The 24,646-nt window shown below is 47.0% G+C and overlaps 2 protein-coding genes across 2 annotated transcripts; both read right to left on the reverse strand.

Annotated features, from left to right (window-relative positions):
* Window positions 1-15,546: 15,546 nt before the first annotated feature.
* On the reverse strand, window positions 15,547-18,014 carry LOC128299183 (mucin-5AC-like). Its single transcript, XM_053035064.1, has 4 exons — window positions 17,924-18,014; window positions 17,781-17,843; window positions 16,266-17,258; window positions 15,547-16,208 (listed from the first exon to the last, which is right to left on the reverse strand). The coding sequence occupies exons 1-4, from the start codon at window positions 18,012-18,014 to the stop codon at window positions 15,547-15,549; spliced, it is 1,809 nt and encodes a 602-aa protein (XP_052891024.1).
* A 778-nt stretch (window positions 18,015-18,792) lies between these two features.
* LOC128299184 (mucin-5AC-like) lies at window positions 18,793-22,808 on the reverse strand. Its single transcript, XM_053035065.1, has 3 exons — window positions 22,298-22,808; window positions 21,409-22,215; window positions 18,793-20,081 (listed from the first exon to the last, which is right to left on the reverse strand). The coding sequence occupies exons 1-3, from the start codon at window positions 22,806-22,808 to the stop codon at window positions 18,793-18,795; spliced, it is 2,607 nt and encodes an 868-aa protein (XP_052891025.1).
* Between the last annotated feature and the right edge of the window lie 1,838 nt (window positions 22,809-24,646).

A 24,646-nucleotide genomic window follows, 5' to 3' on the forward strand; every position in this document is an offset into this window, starting at 1 on the left:
AGACAGAGATCCATCAGCCGGTCATGGATCCGTGCATGGTTGCATGCGCGGTCCCAGAGAAACACTGGGTGGTCCCACTGTAAATGCCGACTGCTGAGTGTGTTGAGTAAACAAGCACCATTTATGAGACCGCAGTTAAATCAGCATTACTTCGTCGCTGCCACAAGCTAAACAAAACTCCCGGACACTGGCTCGATGTGATTTTCATTTTCACAACCTGCTAGTGACACGATCTGCCATCGTCCAAACTGCGCCACCCTGTTGTCGTACAAGTTGTTGAGACACAACGTTACGTGTTGTGTTGTAGAAGCAACGAACCATACCTTCCGACCATGTTAATGAGCGTGTTCCGCTTCCCGTGTAAAATCCCCAAACCGTCGCTGCCGAAACTACCAGACGGCGCTCCAAATACATGAATGAACCAATGTCCGGACGGATGGGCAGGGAGGGGTGGATCGCAGACAACTGGAGCTTCTGAGTTTTCGTTAGCGGAGAGAACGCCACCACTATGGCATCGGAACGTACAAATTTACGAGCATGCGATGCTACGAATGGTGGAAAATTCCGGCAAAAGGTGATGAAATGTTGATGGTACTATCACGGCAGTCGAAACACTCGAAACGGAACGCGCGGAAATGGGTGCAGCAGCAGAAGCAAGTCGGATTTTTTAATTTGCATTCCCAGCAGCCCAAGTTCCCATGGAAAACGGGGCAGCTTGCATAAATTTACCACACTTTAAATTGATCCAGGCACTTAATTTGACCACAGTGATGATGATGTTAGTCATACACATAAAGTTCACTTAAAATTAAATGCTCTTGTGCACTTACAACTTTTACAGCACACTAACACTAATCGGCCACCACCCGATGCCAGATGCAAAGTGCAGCAAAAATCGTAAAAGTTTGCCACTCATGCCAATATGTGTGTGTGTTCTAAAATGCACACTCAGTAGTGCCAGCATAAATCAAAATTAGCTCGGCACAATAAAAAGGACCTCGCGCCAACACAACACACGCGACCGCTCCGCGTGATGGTGATCGAAGAAATCGTTAAACCGTCGATAATAATGCGATACTCCAATCACATCGCTACATCGTGTCTGCTAAACGCTGCTGCTCCAGCAGCAAACGCAAAACACATAAACCTATTCGAAAAGCATAATTAAATGGCACAATCCGCTGGTGGATAAAAGGCGGCATTGGCGCTGTTCCAATGCAAACACACATGATACAGACGGCACACACCAAACCAGAACCACAACGGCGCAATACATTGTTTGAAAATCGAAAATAAACTATTCGTGACGGAGGCTCGGGAATGGCACGAGTTTATTATCCGTCCGGCGCGTCCGCCGCCGGGTGGGGGAACAATATTTTCAACGGTCCCGCAACCGGGAAGCAGCGCCTGAAGACATACACGCCAAACTTCAAGCTGGTCATTTAAGAACGCCCCCTTACCGAGTGCACAAATGACGTGAATTTATGAACATTGAATTTATGGTGTGTCGTCATTTTAAAAAATGCTCACCAAAGAGGACAAAGCCGAATCGTCTGGTGTGTGTGTCCGTATGTGTGTTTGAAGCGGATCGTACGCTGCATAAAGTGGGAATGTATAGCCTACATGCCCAGTTTGGTCAGTTGGAGATTAAGTTCTTGGCCGCCTAGGAGGTTCGCTCCCAAAGCATTCCCAGCCGGACGATACCGATCCAAGACTTAATAAAGAGCACGAATCGGACGCTTGATGGTGCCGCCACATGCTCGGCCCGTGGTCCGTTTCCGTCCCCGCTGCTGCAATTAACATAACATATATAATTAATTCGGTGCGTACTTTAGCGACCGAGTCCTAACAGCCGATTCGAAAACAAACCCCAAACACCAGCGCATCGTAACGGAGCATCTGCTTTGTGCGAACCCAGCCAACGGAGGAACTCCGGACCATGAAAGGGGGAACCCATTGAATTCAATCAATGTTTGATCCGCCCCTTGCCGAAACGGACGCAGAAAGCCTCGGGCAAGCCTTTTTGCTCTTATCACTTAACACCTCGTCGGCCGGAGAACGCCCGCAGGTTCCGGTTGCTCGTCTTACACGCTGCAGCAATGCGTGCACGTGCAACGCGACAAGCGAAGCGAACACACTCCGCCGCAGTCCACGGGCCGGGCAGGCACGGCAGGGCACAAAATAAATACTAATCTTAATTGGAAATCACGATAAGACGTCCATCTTTATCTTTCGACCAGACCGGTTCGTCCATTAGGCGCGATCAGCGGACATTCTACAGCGCGCATATCTCACACTCCCAATAAACCCAACAACGGCCCTGTGAACTGTCCGTCGTCGTTAGCGTTTCGTGTGGAAATTCAATTAACTGACTGCATCTCGGGCGATCGTCGGGATCCGCACGGAAAGAACCCGCCTGAGAGTGCTTCGTATGCCTTGCCGAAAATGGAATTATGGTGGAACGGGAGATGCCGGCAGGAGGATAATTTGCCGGAAGCCGCCGACGGCCAAAATTTAAACAGGGCTACGTCTGAGTCTCAAAAGCCACTCAGGCACGGTACCGGTGCGATGATCGTTTCGAAGGGATACCCGCCAGCCACCCGATCAGGGCGCGTCCATTCCGCCATGTCCATCCGTTTGCACATCTGTTGAAAACGGTCCGATCCAAACGATTGTCCTATGCATGCGTTATTATCATTTCCCACTGATTGCCCGCAGCCGAACGGCCGAACAGCGTTCGATCGATAGAGCGTTGGTGAGTTCCGAGAGTTTCCACAAATCGTTGCATTTATTTGGCCTTCCTTTCCCGAACCGTACTGCTGTGTGTCCCTTGCACAAAACGGTAGTTATGCATTTTTATCGCCTCGTTCCTATCCATCATCAGTTCGCTCTAATTTAATGTTATTACTTTCCACCCATCCGAAACAGCGCGCGGCGGCGGCTTCCCGAGTGCGGCTGGGTCGAAAGATAAAAACATTCGAATTTAAACACGTGTTGACAGATAGGACTGTGCAGGCTATGCCGACTGGGTTGCCGGGGGCAGAATGGTGATGATATTAAACCGAGCCAAAAAGTGGCACCGCTTTCGGACCCGTGCTTATGGGGCGGAGAAGCATTATGCTGATGATGTCTTCATACTGGGCCGGGCAGTGATCGTCGCTCGATGCAAACAAATCGATGCTTCCAACCTTCCGATTCGATTCGAATACCTGATGATGGTGTGCAACAAAACATTTTAATTGGATGCATATATGCTAATTCTGCTGATGCGATGCTGCATGCGTAGCTCCCTGAGAGCACACCCCTGGGGTAGGGTGTCCATTGTTATTGCTACCTGATAAACCGGCCGAAACGATAAAGATTAAGATGATCACTTTCGGAAGTTTATCAATAAACCATTAAAGAAGCATCAACAAGCAGAGAAAGGCGTGGCAACATGAAGATGTCACGTGTAGAAATCTGGCTGGTGCAGTGGTCGGCAAAGTACGACTCGTCACTCTTTGGCATCCACCACTAAACTAAAAATTTGGTAAAATGTTACAATTAATGTTACTGCATTTAATGCATTTAAAGCTCATTGATAAATTCTAGGATTTTTCTGAAATATTTTCCTTGAGAGCCCTTGAGATCTTTACATATTCGATATCGTTGTCTCGATTACTTCAGGTTTGTGTCATAAGGACACTGCGTCCCAAAATGGTACCCTTTAAGCTTTTACTACTTTTGGCCAAGTTGATGGTTGGCCAAGTGCTTGATGAATCTTTTGTGTATGAATCTTTAGCGAGGAATCTTTCAAATCGGTTATTTACTCTCAACTTTTCATTTTTAAAAATACTGGAAATAAAATAAATCGGGAAGAAAGAACGAAAGAAACTGTCCCAAAAAGATAGCCTCAAATATAGAATAATTGTTAATAAACAGCTGTCTTAAAACACTAATCAATGGTAACAGAATCATTTAGTAATCAGATGTACAAATCGACATCTTACATGTCCATTTGAAGCTTATTTTGGCTCTTCTCAAATTCCCTTTTCATTAATATCCTGCCTTCTTGACATCTTTATAACAGTTGGCTTCAAGAAGTTTGCCGACCACTGGAGCTAGCAGTACGAAATCATTCATCACATCATATAAGAAGTATAATCTGAGTTATACAACCATACTCCACTCCATACTAAAAAAAGGATATAAAACCCCCTCAGCGATGGAGTTAACTCTCTAACGTCCTTTTCAATAGCAATCAGTTCTGTTGGTTTTAAGTCACCCCCATTCCCTCATCACAACTTGCAACGTTGAAACGCGTCGTAATAAAATTTATGATAATCGCCTACGCCGCGCGCTTAGGCAAAAGCAAACTGTGGAAGCTGGGGCATGTTAACTTTGCAATTAACTTCAGCGCAAATTATTATAAAACAAAAACGCAAAACGAAACACGAAACTCCCCACGAACCCACACCGAACGGCACCACACAGAAACCGCAGTGAAAAAATGCAAACTTTTCACCTCAAAATTACGGTTGAATAAATCAGCGCACCGAGGCTTACCGCGGGGTTTTACCGATCACACGGCGCTAGAGTAATTGCGAAGCGTTGTTCAAAACCCCGGCGTTCTGCACTTACGCGTGCTATTCTTTCGCGTTCGGTACGCGCTTCTGTCTTTCGAGTGCTTAATTAAAATTATCATAAACTTTGCTCCGCCTAACGCACTCTTCGGGCCGGTAAAATGCAATCGACAAATACGACGGAACCGCGTGCGTGTGCTGCATTAAGCGCTCTCTTTGTGGCAGAAACTGTCGCGCCCTGGTGGGAAAGCTGGTGGTCGACACACCACCATGGGAAGAGGTGGGTATCGGGGGTCATACAATTTTATCATTCATCCATCTATCGAACGAGATTACATTTTCCCGTGAGCCGGGGGTTAAGATGAAAAACCCCGTGGCCCGTTCTTCCCAGTATCCCTTCGCTTCCACATGGCGTAATACAGGTGCACGAGCGCGAAGCCGAGGGTAAGAAAATATTCAAACTCCCCTGGGACAACTTGAGGATGAAGGTGGGCACGCGAACCCAACCAAGTTTCCCCAGACTCCTGTGTACAATACGATAGAGTTTGCAGTTTTGTAATAACAGGTACAACTTTCGACGGCGTCTCGCGCGCACTGGGTGTGATAAAGAAAATGGAAAGCATTGCCGCCTTTCCCGAGGAAACAAAGCTCGGCCGATACGACGACGACATGGAGAAACAACTATGATGAAAATAACCGAGACAAAACGTACTGACATTCCTGTCATTTTCATCGCCATTTTGGATCCCACTAGCTGTGTGCGGGGGGCGCCACCATGCCATCGTTACTGTCACCGAGTCGCTCAGACGTCCCTCAGCATGAAGATAGGGATGTGGAGTGTAACAGAAAAAAATAAGGAAAATAAAGACCCCGGCAACTGACATCTACGGCCACCACGGCAGGATCGGCAACAAAAAGTTGACATTGTTGAAGTGGAAACACGCCAACATCGAGTAAAATGGGAGCAGGAAAAAAAAATGATGGGAAAACACGCGAAAGACTCAGTCGCCACGAGGAGGTTTGCTCCCTCGAGCCGCCATTTGAAGACATTCCGAGATGGAGGCGGCAAAAGTTCACCGCCTTTGCTACACTTCCAACCAACCCATCCGTCCCGGGTACGCCCCCCCCACCTTATGGCCTCCCGTATGGTTTCAGTGAAAAATGTTTCCTCGCATCGCAAGCCGGTGGTAGGAACCATCCCACGTCCCACAGTGAGCGGAACTTGTTGGAACGTCGGAAGCAGTGGGAAAACCGAAGGAGCAAAAAAAAAAGGAAACACACCCCCGGAAAATCCACTGCCAGGGAACTAGTTTTTCTTGTCGTCATTTTCCAGGTCGGCACCTTTAGCGGACAGTTTTGTTGCCGCTACCACAGAGTTGGGTGTTTTCCATCGAGCTCTTCCGTCCACGGGTCCACGTGGTGTTACACGCTGTGTTATCATTTGTCTGTCCAACGGTTCGTGCCGGTGGTGGAGCGAACTGATCATACGGAGAAAAATGTAATTTATTTCCACAGCGTTCACCGGCGCTTTCGGCAGCGTTGATCGAGATGAAACTAAAACAAAAGACGAGATGAGATGAGGAAAACGCACGACAAGTTTTTCCTACCTTTTGCGGCACACGACCGAAGTTTTGGTGCCCGGGGGCCTCGGGGGAATTTTCCGTATCGCTTGCTTGTCTGTTGACTAGTCGCGGCACTAAATGTTGTTAAAGATTTATAGGACAAGTAGCAAAACTAGCCATACTTTGTGGGGATTCTACGGTTACGAAATACAGGTAACGCGCTGATCTACATCGCTATTAGCTACAGCATCACTCACTAAACGTCACAATGTTTATAAAGCGAGTTTTCCACACAATTCCTCCCTATTTATTATTTCCCCCAATGGCGAATGGCGTGTGTGGAAGGTTTGGAAAAAAAACTTCTTCATCCGCATCCGTACTTCAACAAGCAGCACATTGACCAAAAATTTTCCTGATTTTCCACATTCTTTTCCATTGCCCTCCGCCTTTCTTGCCCGCAGCAGCACCACCTAAACGATATAAGCGGATTCATTTTTTATTCAATTGTTTACACCATCCCCAAAAGTTCGCGTCGGCACACATACGAATGGCAAACAATTTTCGAAACAATTTGCCGAACAAACGCAAAAACCTTCCAAGTACTCTTGAACAACAGCATTTCAGTATTTTCCCGCAGCAGCAACAGCAGCTTCTGCTGCTGCGGAAGGACGGGCTTTAGCATTGTACGGTGGCGCAGTCAACTTGTCGATGGCTGACGGATCCCACCAGACCCATCCCGTGAAAAGGACAAACGAAATGCAAAATTTAATGCTCCCCTACACATCCTACCACCATCACGCTGATACGGGGAGAAGCTATTATCGTCAAACTTATTACAACATTTTGCAACTCGCTAAACCTATTTGCTGCGCAGGCTTAAAAACAAAGCAAAGCATATTTCATGCTTCCCTGCAAACTAACAAATATAATTGAATCGAAATGAAAGTGCACTTTTCACGTCTCACGGGCAGCTTCAAGACCTGTGGCAGACTGTGGCCGAAGGCGATCAAATCATCGCGCATCGTATTTGAACAGCTCACGAGAACAATTGTACCGCCGCTCGCCGGCAACGGTGATGGTACAAGCTTAAATCGATCGACCAGGTACAGGTACATGTCAAGTTTCCCAATGGGGCCAATGATCCAACAACTTTTCGCAGACAATTACCACCCTTAATTGGGCCAGTTCTCCGATCCTGTCGATGACTGCTGGACCAACCACGAAAATGACCATTAATCATCCATCGACGAGGCCAAAAAGGAGGGTTTCGACTTTCTTTGACTTCCCTTCGACCATATTTAATGGGGTTCTCACCTCTGCCTGGTGCTCCGCTGGCTATTCTCAGCGGGTGTGACTCGTGATATCTTCATACTATGCATTCACCAAACTGGTTCGCAAACAATCATACATTTGCACGGCGTTTTCTCACTTTCGAATCGTGCTCGATTTGTCATTGTCACACAGGGCAGTATGGTGTGCCGGAAAGGTTCTTGGATATCCACGAAAACTCTCGGTGTTCCAAAACCGTTTCCGCCGTAACGATCTCGCAACAGTGGGCACCGTACGGTTGGACGAGTTCTGACGGATTCCACACCAGCTCCACGCGTTGGAACTCAAATTTGTTGTTCACATGCCGTTCGGTTTTTTGTAGACACACAGCTCTGCCTAAACCCTTCCCCAATAGCGATGGCCACCATATTTAACTTTGTTGGCAAGCGACAACCGGAACACCTAAAAACAATAGACGATACTCACCGGAACGGAGAGCAAACGTTGCACCATACATGTTTGGGTGCCCTTTTGTTTGAACGACACAACCGGCACGAAAATTTGTCCTGCGTCCTTGAAGTTCCTCCACTTCAAGCTTTGCTCCCCTCCTATATTGACATGTGGCCGCCACTGCAAGTCCAACATGAAGCAGCACTTCAAGTGCAAAAGTTGGTATCTTTTAATTTGATCAACATAGTTTTCCATTATTGCGATATAAAACACCGTGTGCCGGGGGTCGGGTCGGGCGCACTCATCGCATCGACATTAAATGCAACAACAGGCCGACGTGCCGACGTGGTAGCAAAGGGCCCACGGATGTACACGAACTTCTACGACCGACGAGGTTCGTACGGATTCTTGTACCTTGTGCCCCACCCCAAAAGCACCCGTGTGTGTGTGTATGCATGTATTTGGCCAGTTCTAGAACAACGTCATCTTCTCGTCTCAAGCGACTTCCGGTTTTTGTTCGGTCCGGCCTCGCGTATCCTCCCACATCCGACCTACCGTACGCCGGGGGACCGAGCTTTGCAGAGGTGAAACCCTGTTTTCTTCGGCCAAAGTTCAGTCAAGCGTACGACTAGACGAGTGACGAACAACTTCTGGCATTATGGCTACCTAGCGGGAAAGGACGAAGCTCGACGAATGGGGCATGTGTGCCACGCCGAGACGGTGGTATATTGTTCTACGCCAAACATGCACATCATGTATGCTGCTGTTGCTGCTGCAGCATGCATCAATGCATCTACCGCACAACACTGTTTGGCATCTCGGTGCTGGGGACCTGCCCTGACCTGACTGGCCAAAATCAGGAAGAACATTCGGTGTGCTTCCTGTTATTGTGGTCGTACTGTGGCTACAAGTCTAATCGCCCTTCGAGCGCCAAGTGTCAAAACACAGGGTGATTTCTGTTCGCCTTCCGAGACCGATTATCATTTGCACGATAATATGTTTACCGTGCATTACATGCCCCCACAGTCTGGGCACCTTTTGCCGTTCCTGACGTACGTCAGGCAAGCGGTGAGCTTTTAGTTTCGGTAAGAGAATTCCCTTATTACGATACGTGCACCACCCTTATTCGGTTTGCAGTTTTTCAATACCGCTCTAACAGGACCAGGGCACAACCGAAACCCCCTGTTGTGCTTGGCGTATAATCCTATACCCCCGTTTCCCGAAGACAATGGGACAATGTCCAACAGTCCGAGCAGGAGGATTCAATTCAATTTTCCTATTCCACCGAGAGGAAGCATATTCCCCTGGACAGCACAAACCAACAAGACAGCCCCGCACGTTATCCGCTGCTGCTTGCGTATCCTTTCATCGCTTTTCTCCACGTGCGCTTTCACTCACAAGCAAAACGGTCCCACTTGGAGGTACTGCTGCTGCACTTCTGGTTTTCTGGTTTTACCTCGACAAAAACTGCCATTCAGCGAGACCGTCAACGTGAAGAGGGAATATTATCGGGTTGATGGCTCTTCAAAGGAAATGAGCTTGCACAATCCATTCCCCTTGGCCCGGGGTCCGCCCAACCACAGCCCCATCCCCCCATGCGGCGCTTTATTTATTTCACCCAGCAATAACACCCACCATAAACGGGTTCGACCGCAAAGGCGTCCATCCACCCGGGCATAGAGTGGGGCGGCCGCATCGAAAACTAGGACGAAGATGTTGCCCGAAGGACGAAGATCAACATTCGGCTAGTGGACGGCAAACAGACGGTGTGGTTGGGTACGGGCGGGCAATAATGCTTAGAACAAATAAGCACAAAATTTAATACCACAGCCACTTGGTCCACATCGCACTTTCGCCTCCGGTCGTGATCCGCACGCCGAGGCACGGATACGGTAAAACGAAGAACCCTTTTTGGAACGGCGCAGGGTGGAAGGGAATTCTCTAGGGCAAATGGTGGGTGGTGAATTCTCGGTGGACAGTCCACCGGATGGACAGAAACACACGGCAGGCTTTACTGCCACAGGACAGATCGTCAGATGTTCCGTTGCCAGTGTTGCCTTCTTTGCAATCCTTCTCCCGTGTTCCACACAACGTGAGGCAAAGTCAAAGGATGACATAAACGTGTCCGTAAATTTTTAATAAGCCTTTGTCTGGTTAAACTTTATCGTCCCCCCATTGTAAATCCCTGACGTTTCACTATCGCACCGGAGGATCACCTCTTCGATATATCCTGCAATCGTCGCACCGTGTTGCACATTGTACCATCCCGGGCACGGAACGTTTTATATCCAACGTACAAGTTCCAACGTCGAACAGTGGCTTCAAACATGGCAATGAACTCACACAAGACACACACCAGAACTGTTGGCTAATCTCCGATAAACGACCAACCTTGCCTTTGCCTACATATATTGAAAAGGCGTGCACTGGTTTGGGGCCAGAGTTAGAGGGTGATTTTTTTTAATCACTTCCACAAGTTGGTTAAATAAATAAATTGCCCGAAACTAATGATGAGCCCACGCTTTTCCAGTTTTGCAAGAAAATTACGTCGACAACCCCCGGACCGGTATGTATGCGCACGTGCTGTGTGTGTGTGTGTGTGTGTGTGTGTGTTGTGTCCCGATGTGTGTATGTGTGTTAGCAAATAATAAAACTTTTTAATGGAGTTTCTCACCCACCCGATGCCACCGCTAAAGGGGTAACTTCTGCTCACAACGAACTGCTCCGTAACCGTCCTAATGCCCATAATGATGCTTATGTGTGCTTGTCCGTCTACACCCCCCCCACCACCATCTCGAAGGAGTCAATTAAACTAACGAGAGAAGTAAAAGATCTTGTGGGCTTTTCTTCGTAAGCGATCCATCGGTGAAGATGCTCCGTATCGGAGGTGAAGCGTATTTATTGATGGAGCCATCGCCGCAACCCTACACTCCAACGTTGCCTATCAATTTCGTTAGGAATTTCAACATAATTAATCATGTATACGTTTTATGAAACATGATCGCCTGTCATGCCACCAAACAAGATGCGTGCGGATTTTACTTCAAAGTGTTACATGTTTATGGAAGTTGTTCCTCCGAAGGATTCGATGGTTCGAGCCATACCTGAAACGAGAGAGAGAGAGAGAGAAAGAGAGAAAGTTTCAAGTAAGTACGTTGAAAGCAACAGTCAAAACGATATGTTAGCAGAATGCGTTCCTCTACATCCCTCTGCATCACCACATCCGATTGCCGATCCGGTGAATTTGACACCGAACATGCATGCAATCGTCCCCAGGAACATATTGCTCCCGTTGCACTTCCTCCCGCAATACTTCCGTCAGGTCTTGGTCGGCGACTGGCACACCCGATGTCTATATCGGTTTCGGATCGTTATCTAGACAAACTGATTTGATTTGTGTTTATTCTTGTCACTGGACCTGCGTAAAAATATCTGGACTTCTTTATCGGAAGTAAAACATCCAATTTCGAACAAGCGCATGGGTAGCGTACAACAACGAACTGCACGGTTGTAGCTTAGTCTAAACAAACTGGAATGCGTCTTCGGCATTTGACGTTCTCCGTGATCACACGTTTGACCAATTTGCTGTGGGCTTTGTTGATCAAATATGAGATCTCAATAGACGAGCGATGTTTACGCTGTGCGAAGCGGTTAATTTCCTTCTCGTTTTACATTTCCTCCAGAAGCATCACCGGGCTCTGACTCACCAGATGCTGAGACGAGCATGATCGGCCAATACACAACACTACGATCAGATGCCGGATCAACATCAACATTGAAATGGTGAATTCGTGATGGTTGCTATACATTAAAATTTGAAAAAAAACTTTTCCTATTGTAATATTAACCTGTCAACAAGACGACACTAAACAAACTAAAATAATCAACAAATTTAAAATATTCCTCCATTCGTAAAGCCTAATGCTAATGAATTATACGAACGAGAACTCCGCCAGACAGAATTAAGAAGATTAATGATTTTTTTTCCCCAGTCAGTAACGTTGGCTACATTTTTCTGCTGACTGTGACTTCTCCACCTGATTGCGGAGCTAATGTAAACAGCTTAAAGTTCGTTAGCATAACCGTTGCATAACACATTCGCTTTCCACCGCCCATATTATCAGCTTAGCATTTCCTGATCCCATTTCCCACATCCCAACACACCCAGCACAGCAGTGCAAATGGTTTACATCATCCCGAAGCTGATCCGCCCGGTGCTGGCAAGCGGAAGCGTTGTTGCATTCGTTTGATGTGAAGCGTTGTGGGGGGAAAAACCCCCGTATACCTCCCTAGAACAGAACAACATCGTGCGGTGCGAATTCGTTTCAGCAGCAGTGTGAAGCCGGGACACAACAACAAAAGGCGAGAAAATCGAACACTTTTCTTTCATCTTGCCACGCCGAAAGTGTCAAGTAACAAACACTAAACACCCGACGGAAGACTTCTTATCGAGTTCCGTGCCCCCAAGCGCGCGAATTTCGCCCTGCCGGCAGGCAGGGGCACAACCCGATGCTGAAACAATCTGTTTAACAAGCAACAAAATAAATCGATTTTGAATCTTTTCAGCATAATCCATGCCTTCCTAGGGGCGTCCATCCCTCTTCGGTTCGGGCACCGTTTCGACCGTTGATAATTTCAACCGTACGCGTGACGACATCGTGTCACTCCGGTGTATATCCTGTCCTTGCGTCAAAGGTACTGGCATTCACTTTCCACTGGACGGACGGACGATCGAACACATCGTTACCGCTTCCGATCGATCCTTACGGTTTGATTAATGGAATGTAAATCGAACCAGCACACTTTGGCTTAGGCAAAAAAGGGATTCGGATCGGAAAGTGACGTGAGATTGAATTCCTTGCCAGCAAACCCCGCACCGTCCCCGATGGCTCTTACGATTAGAGATGGTGCAGTATTGAAGATTTGTTTCTATGCCACCTTCCGCGTTTCTGTCCGGAAAGTGACGAAATTAAAAACAAACATTCGTATGTGTGGTGTTCGACAGCGACTCGACCTCGCCACAACATGTAGCGAAGAATGGTCGAAGGGGTATGTTTCGAGTCTCATATAACCGTTGAAGATATTTCGATTTTGCAACCATTGCGACGGGAGCATAGTTAGCCAATAAGTAAGTGAAAACTAGCAGAATGACATACGCCATACTTCCACGACAACCACCGAGAGTTACGGACGACATTAGTCACAGGCTCCGCTGACTAATTGAACTTGACCCCGATGCAGTGACGCCCCGGCAATGATGTCGTGCGCCTCATCGTAGCTTACACTCCAACACGTATGTTAACCAGATGTGTATCGTACGCAAACTTATCCCACCGTATGACGATGTGTTCCGCTTCGAAGAATTCCATCTCGTCCAGGTTTGAGTCACCGGCACAGCTCGGCAAACCATCGATAGCAACGAAAATTGGCCGCGGTTTTTCGCGTGCAAAGAAAGACAATTCCGCTAGACAGTAAACCGACAACGGATCAGGGGGCGCTGCGGAACAACAGCCAACGCTGGAACTGGAGCGTTCCGCGCGCGGTGCCACGATGAAATTGATTCAATTATGATTAGTTTAAAATAGCGCTCCGCGAAACTCGTTTGCTCGAGCTCGAAAGTCTAATTATTCTTCATTATTCGCGCCTCGGTTGTCTCACGACCAGACGAGACGCTCTTCAAAGCGAGACAAATAAGAGGTAAAGGATGCGCTTGGCATCGGGGCGCTTTGCTTTTGTGTCAGCAGTGAGGTTATATTTTGGCGTGCGCAAGTTTTCGACTCGTCTACGGCGAAACTTTGTCTTGTTTCTGCTAATTACATACCGGACGGACGGGTGTGTGTGTGGAGTATTATATGCAACCGGAAAACGGTGGACTTCCGCAACAAAGGAAATGCAATGCGGAAACGTGCTTCCCCGGCAATTGGTGGACCGTTTATTTCTCGCTCTATCACTCCGATGCACCTGCAGCGTCGGCGTCGGGCAAGTGAAGGGCACACTACCCAAGGACTTTCAGCAGTGTTTCATCATTTGTAAGACTTTCCCGCCAACCAAAGCTATGGCGCTAATAGTGGATAAAACGTTCTTAATGGTGGATTCGAGTTCAAGTGGGTTCGAGTCGGACGCTAAAATACCGAAGCACAGTGAAACATATTGCCAAGCAGAAGCGCACAATAAGCATGTTTTTTCCGGCAGTAAACAACGATTCCTATCTTACCTACATAACTTCCGCGAGTAGTTTTCTGCTTCGTCGACTTTCTGCGCCGAATGGAAAGGCTCCAAATCGTGACATATTTTTACGCCAACTTGACTAATATCATTGAGCAAAAGTGTTGTCAAACAGGCAGCACTGTCACCATTGATCAACTTTTTCCTCAATATTATTCCAGCAAAAGCTGAAACAAACCTGCAGCCCGGATACTGAAAAGCACCAAAAATATAAAACACCACTTCCACCACCAATCCAGCGTATTTGGGCCCTCTGTGTGTGCTACCGTTTTAGTGACTACAGCACACCGAGGTTTTTGGCGATCTTTTTTTTTGTTTTGTTTAGCGAATCTTTGTCCATTCCCATCTAATTCAATAAAACGTTCGCCCGTTTGCTGGAAAACAAAAGGGGTGATAAATTGGAAAGATTAAAAAAAGGGTTTCCCGGGTTTTGGATGCCCACCGGACACATTTTGGAGCCGACGGTGGGAGGGCTTTAAGGTACCCACACGGACAGGTATTAATGCGGCAGCAATGGATTTCAAGCGGAAAGAAAGCACGCTAAAGTCGCTTCCAGAAGCGTCCTTGCGAGCCTGCGCTCCACAGCCCAAAACAGTTCCCTTTTTGACAGGGATCAGCCAAAAATATGATAGGATTAGGGAAAGCCAAAGAAGATGCCACAGCCACTTGTGGGACAGATATCAGAATGTTTTACAATCTTTTTCGCCGAATAGCTGAGCAATAGCAACTGTATTCCTTTCTCAATTTTGAAACTTTTTTAATCAATTTTATCAACACGTCGGACATTTTTTCGTGGTCTTCTCTGTAACATCTTTGCGATTGATTTACGAAGTCGAACGTTTTACTACGATCGCAATTAGCCGCAAGCACGACGACAGCGAGTTGATCCAACACATAATGCAACCAAACCTGTCTCTAGTTGCGGCTCGGTTGACTTGTTAATGTTTGATTGGAATTGATGCCACCTAGTCTTGCAAACGAAACCTCGCATCGTATGGCTTGTTTGAAAACTTGAAAAATCGAACCATTGTAATCGATGGTGGAACACAAACAGATGTAAAGCACGAAGTGCCATCAAGATTGTCACGGTTTCTTGCTAAGCAAGGGACACCTGGTGACGTATTACATCACAACCAACTTCGCCGCGGTTGGATAGCAGTTGAAGATCGAAAGCTATGATAAAAACTATCGGAGGTGACATCTCAGTAAACAAATGCCATATTGAACGAAGTGGATCCAAACTGGTTCTGGGGTCTCACGTGATCGATATTTACATTTCAAAACACAAATTTCGTATTGTTTTACCCAAAAATGTATCGCATTTCTTCGTTCGCTTGTTTAACCGAAGAATTCTTAGTTTGGTCGCATCTTTTGGTCAAATAGATCAGCTTTTATTGCATGTTTAATAGATAGAAAAAAAAGTCAAAAGATCAGTCCAGAGTTATTTGATTGTTGGTAATCACAACTTTTCACACTTTTTATCCAGCAAATCCGAACCCAAGACGTCCTGTAAGTCCACCGGACAGGCCTCCAAGGAGTCCACCACCTGCGGACACACTTCCACCGACATTCAGCTTGGTGCCTACGTTAGAGGCAGCCTGAAGACCATTGGTCAACCCTCCCAAAAGTCCGCCGGCTACATTACCAACCACGTTGGTGGCCGCGCCTAGCACGTTGGTAGCGGCTCCGACTACTCCTCGAACAGCAGTACCAGCCGTATTTAGCGCAGTGCCGGCCAAATTACCAGCTAAATTACCAGCTGTATTAATCGCTGTACCGGCCACATTACCAGCCGTATTAATCACATTACCGGCCAAGTTCAATCCTGTGCCCAGCAATGATCCGATAGGACGGATACCAGCACCGACATTGAGTCCCGTGCCTACGTTGAGTCCCGTGCCTACGTTGAGTCCCGTGCCGACGTTGAGTCCCGTACCTACGTTGAGTCCCGTGCCTACGTTGAGTCCCGTGCCTATGTTGAGTCCTGTGCCGACAGTTCCAACTTTGGGACCAAGATTAATTCCTGCACCAAATCCAGCGCCAATTCCTCCCAAACCAGCTCCTACATTTAGTCCGGCTCCAAGCCCAGCACCGATACCACCAAGTCCTGCTCCAAGCCCAACACCGATACCCCCTAGTCCTGCTCCAATACCGATGCTTCCTCCAATTCCTCCAAGTCCTCCAATGTTGATTCCACCTCCGATTCCAATACCAACACCGCAAGGTCGTGTCGTCGTAGTAGTTGTAGTCGTTGCCGCCTTAGTGGTAGTCGTTGCCGCCTTAGTGGTAGTGGTAGTCGGAGCAACCGTAGTAGTAGTCGTAGTCGTTGCCGCCTTAGTGGTAGTCGTAGTCGGAGCAACCGTAGTAGTAGTCGTAGATGTTGCCGCCTTAGTGGTAGTCGTAGTCGGAGCAACCGTAGTAGTAGTCGTAGTCGGTGCAACAGTAGTGGTGGTGGTGGTTGGTGCAACAGTAGTCGTCGTAGTAGTCGGCGCGACCGTAGTGGTGGTGGTGGTCGGTGCAACCGTTGTAGTCGTGGTGGTCGGTGCAACAGTGGTAGTTGTACTCGTCAAGCTAGCCAAAATTTGTGTTATCAAATTCACCAAAGCGGAACTAGAACCCACGATAGTAATGGCATTTCCATTAATATTAAGTGTAACAGTGACACTTGGCGCCGTTGTAGTGGTTGTAGCTACGGTAGTGGTAGTCGGAGCACTGGTTGTAGTTGTGGTAGCAGCAACAGTGGTCGTAGTCGGAGCAGCCGTGGTTGCTGCTGTTGTGGTAGCAGCAACAGTGGTCGTAGTCGGAGCAGCTGTTGTAGTCGTAGCAGCAGTAGTCGTAGTAGTGGCAGCAGTGGTTGCTGCTGTTGTGGTCGTAGTCGTAGCAGCCGTGGTTGCTGCGGCTGTAGTAGTTGTTGTAGCTGCTGTCGTCGCGGCAGTAGTAGCTGCAGCTGTGGTTGTTGTTGCTACGGTCGTTGCGGCAGTAGTGGCTGCTACTGTGGTTGTTGTGGCTGCAGTAGTGGCTGCTGTCGTCGCGGCAGTAGTAGCTGCGACTGTGGTTGTTGTGGCTGCAGTAGTGGCTGCGGTCGTCGCGGCAGTAGTAGCTGCGACTGTGGTTGTTGTGGCTGCAGTGGTAGCAGCAGTTGTGGCTGCGGTCGTCGCAGCGGTAGTGGCTGCTGCTGTAGTTGTAGTGGCTGCAGTGGTAGCAGCAGTTGTGGCTGCGGTCGTCGCGGCAGTAGTAGCTGCGGCTGTCGTTGTAGTGGCTGCGGTCGTCGCAGCAGTTGTGGCGGCGGTCGTTGCAGCAGTAGTAGCTGCTGCTGTGGTTGTAGTGGCTGCAGTAGTAGCTGCAGTTGTGGCAGCAGTAGTAGCTGCTGTGGTAGCAACTGTTGTAGTAGCAGCAGTTGTGGCAGCAGTAGTAGCTGCTGTGGTAGCAGCTGTTGTAGTAGCAGCTGTAGTAGCGGCAGTAGTAGCCGCAGTAGTTGCAACTGTTGTAGTAGCAGCTGTAGTAGCCGCAGTAGTAGCCGCAGTAGTAGCCGCAGTAGTTGCAGCGGTTGTAGTAGCAGCTGTAGTAGCAGCAGTAGTTGCAGCTGTTGTAGCCGCAGTAGTTGCAGCTGTTGTAGTTGCGGCTGTTGTTGCTACAGTTGTAGTTGCGGCTGTTGTTGCTACAGCTGTAGTTGCGGCAGTTGTAGTTGTAGCAGCAACAGTCGTTGTTGTACCTTGCAATGAAGCTATAATGGCCAATATCGTCGCTAGATCGGACGAGGCTAAAGTGATAACAGCTGCAATAATTTCAATTGAACAAAAAGTTAATTTCCAAACCCTAAATTCACTCTTCAACACTTTTCTTTGTAGCACTTACTTCCCCCGATATTGATAGACACCGTTTGGCTAGCGACAGGGCCGGTGAGCAGACACACGGCGAGCACCAGAGAAGCCAAATAGTTCTTCATTTTGTAGACTATACGGCAGCTATCGAAGGATACGTTCTAAAGACTGAAGGACCGAGAACCTCTTTATATACATCTAGTTCAGAACATATGCGCACTCAAATCAGCTATAAAGCACGTGTTGATGCCACCGTCTCGTCTGCAGATGTGTTTCAAGCATAACAGTATTCATTGTATTGCTTTTTGCACGAACCAACATATGAACCAGTTTCACCAATGAATGAAAAGTCATTATAGAGAAAACGGTAACAAAATATTTTTACAAAACGATCACGTCAATGCCTCCAATATTAGTTTCGAGGCGCTTTCAACCGTTCAAAGTTCGATTGATGGGCACAAAAGACTCATTCTTGGACAAGAAATCGACAGCATGCCATCCAAAACATGTTTGATATTTAGGTGTTCTATTCTGCTAAGAACATTCTAGAACTATTGAAGAAATAAAAAAAGTATCGATCCCTTACTAGCTTTGGACTTTTTGAAAAAAAAAACACATTATCTACTTGATTGTTTACAGGTGGTTATGAACTGCGAAGATGTTATCATTATTAAAAAAAAAACAATAATGAGTGAATTGTTTGACGTAGTTCTAAATTCTTACACGGCTCTGATTTTTGTCTCAACTCAAGACAACTCAAGAGACTCATCGTTATGATAGCACTGATTGTATGAACATTGTAAAATAAATGTTTAAAATGCATTCATGTTTGTTGCATGGATTCTTTATTTTTCAACTGAGCATATTATATACTTGCATTGATATACATTCTGTTAACACCGCTTAACCCAATAGACCGGCGCGGATTCCACCGCCAAAGCTTCCTCCAAAGCGGTTTCCATGATGTCCTCCGAAACCACCTCCCACTCTGGCGCTTAAACCAGCGCTCAATCCCGAGTTTAATCCTATTCCTGTGTTCACTCCTGCGCTTAATCCAGCGTTCACTCCTGCATTTAAACCACTGCTGATTCCAGTAGCAGCATTGCTCAATCCACTCAGCAATCCGCCCGCTACGTTACCAACTGCACCAACTACATTTCCAGCCAGATTAGCTGCAGATCCAACCACGTTCAATCCAGTGCCAACAAGGGTACGGGCAACGTTACCAACAGCGGGCAGGATTCCGAACCCTCCGACATGTGGGTGTCCAAAGCCGCCAATTCCACCTCGAACGCCCAATCCAAAGCCAAGCGGACCAAGCCCACCGACAATACCGACACCTCCTCCCAAATGCGTACCGCACGATCTCCTGGTAGTGGTCGTTGTGGCAGCGGTAGTCGTTGTGCTTGTGGTCGGTGCAACGGTAGTGGTCGTGGTAGTTGGAGCTACGGTAGTAGTGGTCGTAGTAGTGGCTGCTGTAGTCGTTGTGGTTGTTGGAGCAGCGGTGGTAGTTGTCGTTGCAGCGACAGTCGTCGTAGTAGCTGCGGTCGTTGCTGCAGCAGTAGTAGTAGTAGTAGTAGTCGCCGCCGTTGTGGTAGTCGTTGGGGCTGCGGTCGTAGTGGTTGTTGCTGTCAAACTCGAGATCAGTTGAAGTACTACATTCACCAAAGAATTATTGGTAGATGATACAGAAACAGTAGCTCCGTTGACGGTGACAGTTACGGTAATAGGAGCCACTGTCGTGGTAGTAGCAGCTACAGTTGTAGTAGTCGTCGCCGCAGCCGTTGTAGTGGTCGTTGTTGGAGCAGCCGTGGTTGTAGTAGTGGTTGGCGCTGCTGTAGTTGTGGTCGTTGTTGGAGCAGCCGTAGTTGTAGTAGTGGTTGGCGCTGCTGTAGTTGTCGTCGTTGTTGGAGCAGCAGTGGTCGTGGTAGTTGTTGGAGCAGCAGTGGTCGTGGTAGTTGTTGGAGCAGCAGTGGTCGTTGTTGTTGTTGGCGCTGCTGTAGTTGTGGTCGTTGTTGGTGCAGCCGTTGTTGTAGTGGTTGGTGCAACGGTTGTCGTAGTTGCTGCAACAGTTGTCGTAGTTGCTGCAACAGTTGTCGTGGTTGCACCGGCGACTGTGGTGGTTGTCGTCTGCAGTGCTGCCACTATTGCCAAAATTGTGCTAATATCGGTTGACGCGACAGTGATTGTACCTATTTTGCATAATTCACAATCGTTAGTACATCAACCAGGCATGCTTCCATATGTCGAATGCTCCTCAACTCCTATACTTACTTCCTCCTACATTTATAGCCACAGTAGCTTGAGCCTGCACTTGACTGATTAGCAGACATGCTGCCAAGGTAAACGTTAACAAAAGGCTTTTCTTCATTCTCTCTTCAAGTGTGGCACAAGATAATGAATGCTACAATCGAACTATCATCGACCTGCTTTATATAGGGAATTTGCGAAAAGCACACCATAAGGCTATACGTTTGCCAAAATATACAAAACAAACAACACTTTCACACAGCAGTGTTGAACAGAAGCTTCCAGTAGAAAATTCAAAAGAACTGATTATTTATCGACCTTGGTATGTTGAACGAAACAACATTGATCTTCAGTTGTAAGACATTTGTTACAAATTTGTTTTTGCATCGATCGGACAACCGTACTAATTTGAATTACAGTCTATTTCTTTGTTTAACGCAAGCAAGCTTTCAAGAACACTTTCTCTCGAACGTTGCAAACTCAGTTCGCAAAGAACGCCATATAGTACAATTATTTTCTTTGATACTCGAAAGGCCAGTTCTCTTTATTTGATACACCTTTAAAGTAGTTATAAAAATCGGCATTATACGAAGCTGGTACATGTTTTTCCACCTAAAATATCCACACATGTTGTAAAACAAACAAAAGAGAACGCGATATGCAAACATTTCTTCTGCTTGAATAAAACGTTCTGTGGGGGCGCGGTCTATCTCCACAGTTTGTGCTGCACGTGTGGCACATTGCACCCGCAAATATTGCTTTGAAACCGATGCAGAGCTGTTTACCGTCTGGTCAAAACACTGCCGATAGAACGATGGAGTGGAAATTAAGTCCTTATAAAGAAACACGTTTGTAACATTTAGAACGACAAAACCTGTTTGAAACACTCCGTTTCATGAATGATGAAGTAGGATTTATGTACTTAATGGGACATCGACCAAGCACACAAACATGCGATCATTCGCAATTTACGTCATTCGGAATTGTTTGAGAAACGATTGTTAGCAATGTTTACAAACACACCCAACAATCAATACGCATCTTGTTCCTGGGGACTGCTGGGCATAAATGAGACTATTTACTAAAACTCACTTCGACACTGAAAAATGCTGAATGTCAAACGAACATTTCTCGTTTCGGACACAAAAATTATTCGTGAAGTTCCAGGCAGGGCTGATTGCCAGTTCATAATGGTTCGTATTCACGAGAAACAGTTTATTGCAGGTTTGTTTTTCATTCATATTGTTCAGCCCATCAACGCTACGTTGCCTCTGATGCCTAGACCAAGGCCTCCACCTATGCCAGCACCAGCATTCAGTCCTACTCCTGCAGAAAGTCCCGCACCTACACCACGCAAGGCACCGACAGCAGCATTTGCAACGCCACCTACAATATTGCCAATACCTGCTCCTATTCCATTCACAATTTGTCCGGCAGCACCCAGCACCGGTCTGACAACGAGTCCAATAGGATTAACAACCGGAGCGGGCGCAGCTAGCGGTGCGATCGGTGAGATCGGTGGTCTTCCGATACGAATTCCTCCACCAATACCGAGGACGCCGCCAGGTCCACCGATACCGATTCTTCCACCGAAACCTAAACCGAATAGCTCGTGACTATGATGATGCCTATGGCAACCACCCGGACGTCCGGTTGTAGTAGTCGTCACAGCAATGGTCGTCGTCGATGTTGCAGCGCTTGTTGTTGTCGTGGACGAGGACAGTTGATTCAACAACTGAGTAAGCAACGTCAGTAGGGAACTATTGTTGGCTACGATTATTACGGACGACCCGTTATAGTTAATCGTAATAGATATCGAAATAGAAGCTGCAGTAGTCGTTGTAGGTGCTGCTGTGGTCGTTGTTGTTGTTGCTGCGGCCGCGGTTGTTGTAGTTGTTGCAGCAGCTGTCGTTGTGGTGGCAGCAGTGGTTGTAGTGGCCGCAACCGTAGTCGTTGTTGTTGGGCTAGCAGTTGTCGTAGTTGTTGCAGCAACGGTAGTTGTTGTTGCAGTGGCTTGTAGAGCTTGAATTATAGCCTGAATTGTTGCTACATCCGAAGCAGCAACTGTTAGAATGCCTGCAATGCAAAACGCACAATGTTATAGACAATTTCAGATTCCTCTAGAGTCTAGACTCTACTTCACTAAAACAATACTCACTGCCACCAATATTGAAGACCACAGTACTGGCAGACGCCGCCGTAGTCGTTGTTGTTGGGGCTGCAGTCGTTGTTGTTGGGGCTGCAGTCGTTGTAGTGGCCACTGTTGCTAGTATAGGTATAACGGAAGGCACTGTCACGGGGAGGGTAGGCACTGTAACTGCTATTGTAGGAACAGTAACGGCCAGAGTTGGTACCGTCACAGCAATCGATGGAATTGTGACGGGAAGCGTTACAGCAGGTATGGTCACTGATGGAATGGTGACGGGAAGCGTAACTGCAGGTATGGTCACTGATGGAACTGTCACTGGAACCGTAACAGCCACGGTAGGTACAGTAACCGGCGGAACAGTAACAGGTGCCACAGTCACGGCGATAGGTCCAACGGTAACCGGGGGAACAGTCACCGGTGCGACAGTAACCGCAGGTAAACTGACTGCAACTCCAAGTCCAACGCACACGTGCCCGGTTAAGGCAACAAGTGCCACAATTATAGCGAATGTTTGCTTCATTTCGATACCGTCACTGCTGCAAAGGAAATAGGAAATTCGCAACACATCCCTCTTTTTATATGCGTCAAAAGCCAGCAACGCCTCTCGCAGACATTTGCTACTCACCCTTGCATAATAGTTCATATTGTGCTCAGTTGCAAAATCAACCCAATTGTGCGATGGTACTATTTTTTGCACACATTCCTACCGGATATGTTCTCTTCATCATGGCTTAAGCAAATAATTCGATTAAATTACGCTCTACGATTTCCAATGCCAAAAAGATAAGTTTTTACCAATGGAGAAGTTTATTTTGGTACTATTCACTCTTAGCGTATCAATCTGACAATCTTACTACGAAGGCGTTCCTCGCAGAAGTAGAAATTACGATGCACAAAATCAGAACACTATGTTGAATGTGATTCTGTTGGGTTTAGTGGAAAATTCATCCATTTCTAATCGTTAACGTAATTCATCATTTTAAAATAACTAATATATCTAGGCAGTATACCGGCAAACACCCCGTACTTTACCAGTTTTTCGCTGATCGTTATTTGATCGCTGAAGTTCATTGATCGAGAAAGGTAAACGTTTCGACAAGTAACGCATTGGAAAAACGCGTCTCATTTTCACAATTTCGCTCATTGTGCGCAGCCTAAAAGTATACTACAGAACGCTCATCTGTTTGCTATATGAACGAATTTTAGATTACTCTATCGATTGAGAGCGATAAAGCATCTTATGATACATCTGTTTTCAGCTCAACCTGCCCGATCGAACTCGTCATGCGATCTCTCGCTTTGTATCGCAAATGCAGGGTTTGTTAAAAATTTATTTAAAATTCCTTCGATAATTATGGTAAATAACATCAGAATATCAACGAAATTCTACATGACATTTTTACGTACACAGTACATGTATTACAGTGTTTGTGATAATTAATTCTTTCGCAATGATTCATTCCACCGCGACGCTAGCATGGAACCGTTTTGTGGAGGAGGGTTTGTATCTCTGTCCCACCATCGGAAGCGGAGATTCGTTCATGCCATTTTTTCTGATTGTATGTCACGATTACTGACAACTGTGGGTGCCACACGCAATGCGTTTAACCGCACTATCCTTCTGTTCGATTCACCAAGCATTTGCCCAACCGCCTCGGGTCCCAATGAGCGATAACGAACTGAATATGTTTGTGCTTCCTGTCCCCATTCAACACCCGACCCCACTATATCACTAATTAAATTAATCAATCTGACGAATCAAAGCTCTGTGGCTGGATTTTTCCAATGGAAATTGGCTGCAAAAAGCGCCACAGAGACATCGATGAAAAACCTCGAGCTCGTCTGGTTTGCAAACGCAAACGAGCAGCAGTAAGACATTGGGGCGAATAATTGCATCTGCATCTAATTTTCTAGAGACACACTCCTAACCGGTGAGCCTGCAATCAAACGCCTGTGTGACATATACGCCCAATGATGGTTTCTTTTGCAACGGAACACAGGTACCGAACACATTCAGGCGCATTCATTCTGAAATCCGTGCTATCACAAGATGATAGCGGGCAAAATTCTAAAGTCCTTTTCCCTGTTGGACACTTTTAACAGCCGCACCCACAGCCTGGCTTTCCAAATTCCCCGGTGGCCTACAGCTAGGCGTAATGTGCATTGCCGGCAAAGCACGATAGCTTCCGGTACGACACCCTGTGCTTCATTAAACTTTGAAAGTGTACCACATTTTAATGGATATACATATGAGACTAGCACTCATTTGAAAGATGTGTCGCTACTATCGGTATCGCTTGCCCCGAGGGGCGGGAGAACTCAACCTGGCTAGCCACGGTTTAGAGCAAATGTGTACAA

This window comes from Anopheles moucheti, chromosome 2 (genome assembly GCF_943734755.1).
Source record: "Anopheles moucheti chromosome 2, idAnoMoucSN_F20_07, whole genome shotgun sequence".
In the NCBI taxonomy this organism is placed as follows: Eukaryota; Metazoa; Arthropoda; class Insecta; order Diptera; family Culicidae; genus Anopheles; species Anopheles moucheti.

What these genes read in the sequence shown, in the direction of transcription:
- LOC128299183 (XM_053035064.1), bottom strand. Translation starts at nt 18,014, where the DNA reads ATGAAGAACTATTTGGCTTCTCTGGTGCTCGCCGTGTGTCTGCTCACC. An exon ending in GTCTATCAATATCGGGGGAA is followed by an intron (nt 17,844 to 17,923) that starts GTAAGTGCTACA and finishes AAATTATTGCAG; the next exon opens with CTGTTATCACTTTAGCCTCG. An exon ending in TGTTGGTATTGGAATCGGAG is followed by an intron (nt 16,209 to 16,265) that starts GTGGAATCAACA and finishes GTATTGGAGCAG; the next exon opens with GACTAGGGGGTATCGGTGTT.
- LOC128299184 (XM_053035065.1), bottom strand. Translation starts at nt 22,808, where the DNA reads ATGAAGCAAACATTCGCTATAATTGTGGCACTTGTTGCCTTAACCGGG. An exon ending in GGTCTTCAATATTGGTGGCA is followed by an intron (nt 22,216 to 22,297) that starts GTGAGTATTGTT and finishes TTTGCATTGCAG; the next exon opens with GCATTCTAACAGTTGCTGCT. An exon ending in CCTTGGTCTAGGCATCAGAG is followed by an intron (nt 20,082 to 21,408) that starts GCAACGTAGCGT and finishes TATGCAAAATAG; the next exon opens with GTACAATCACTGTCGCGTCA.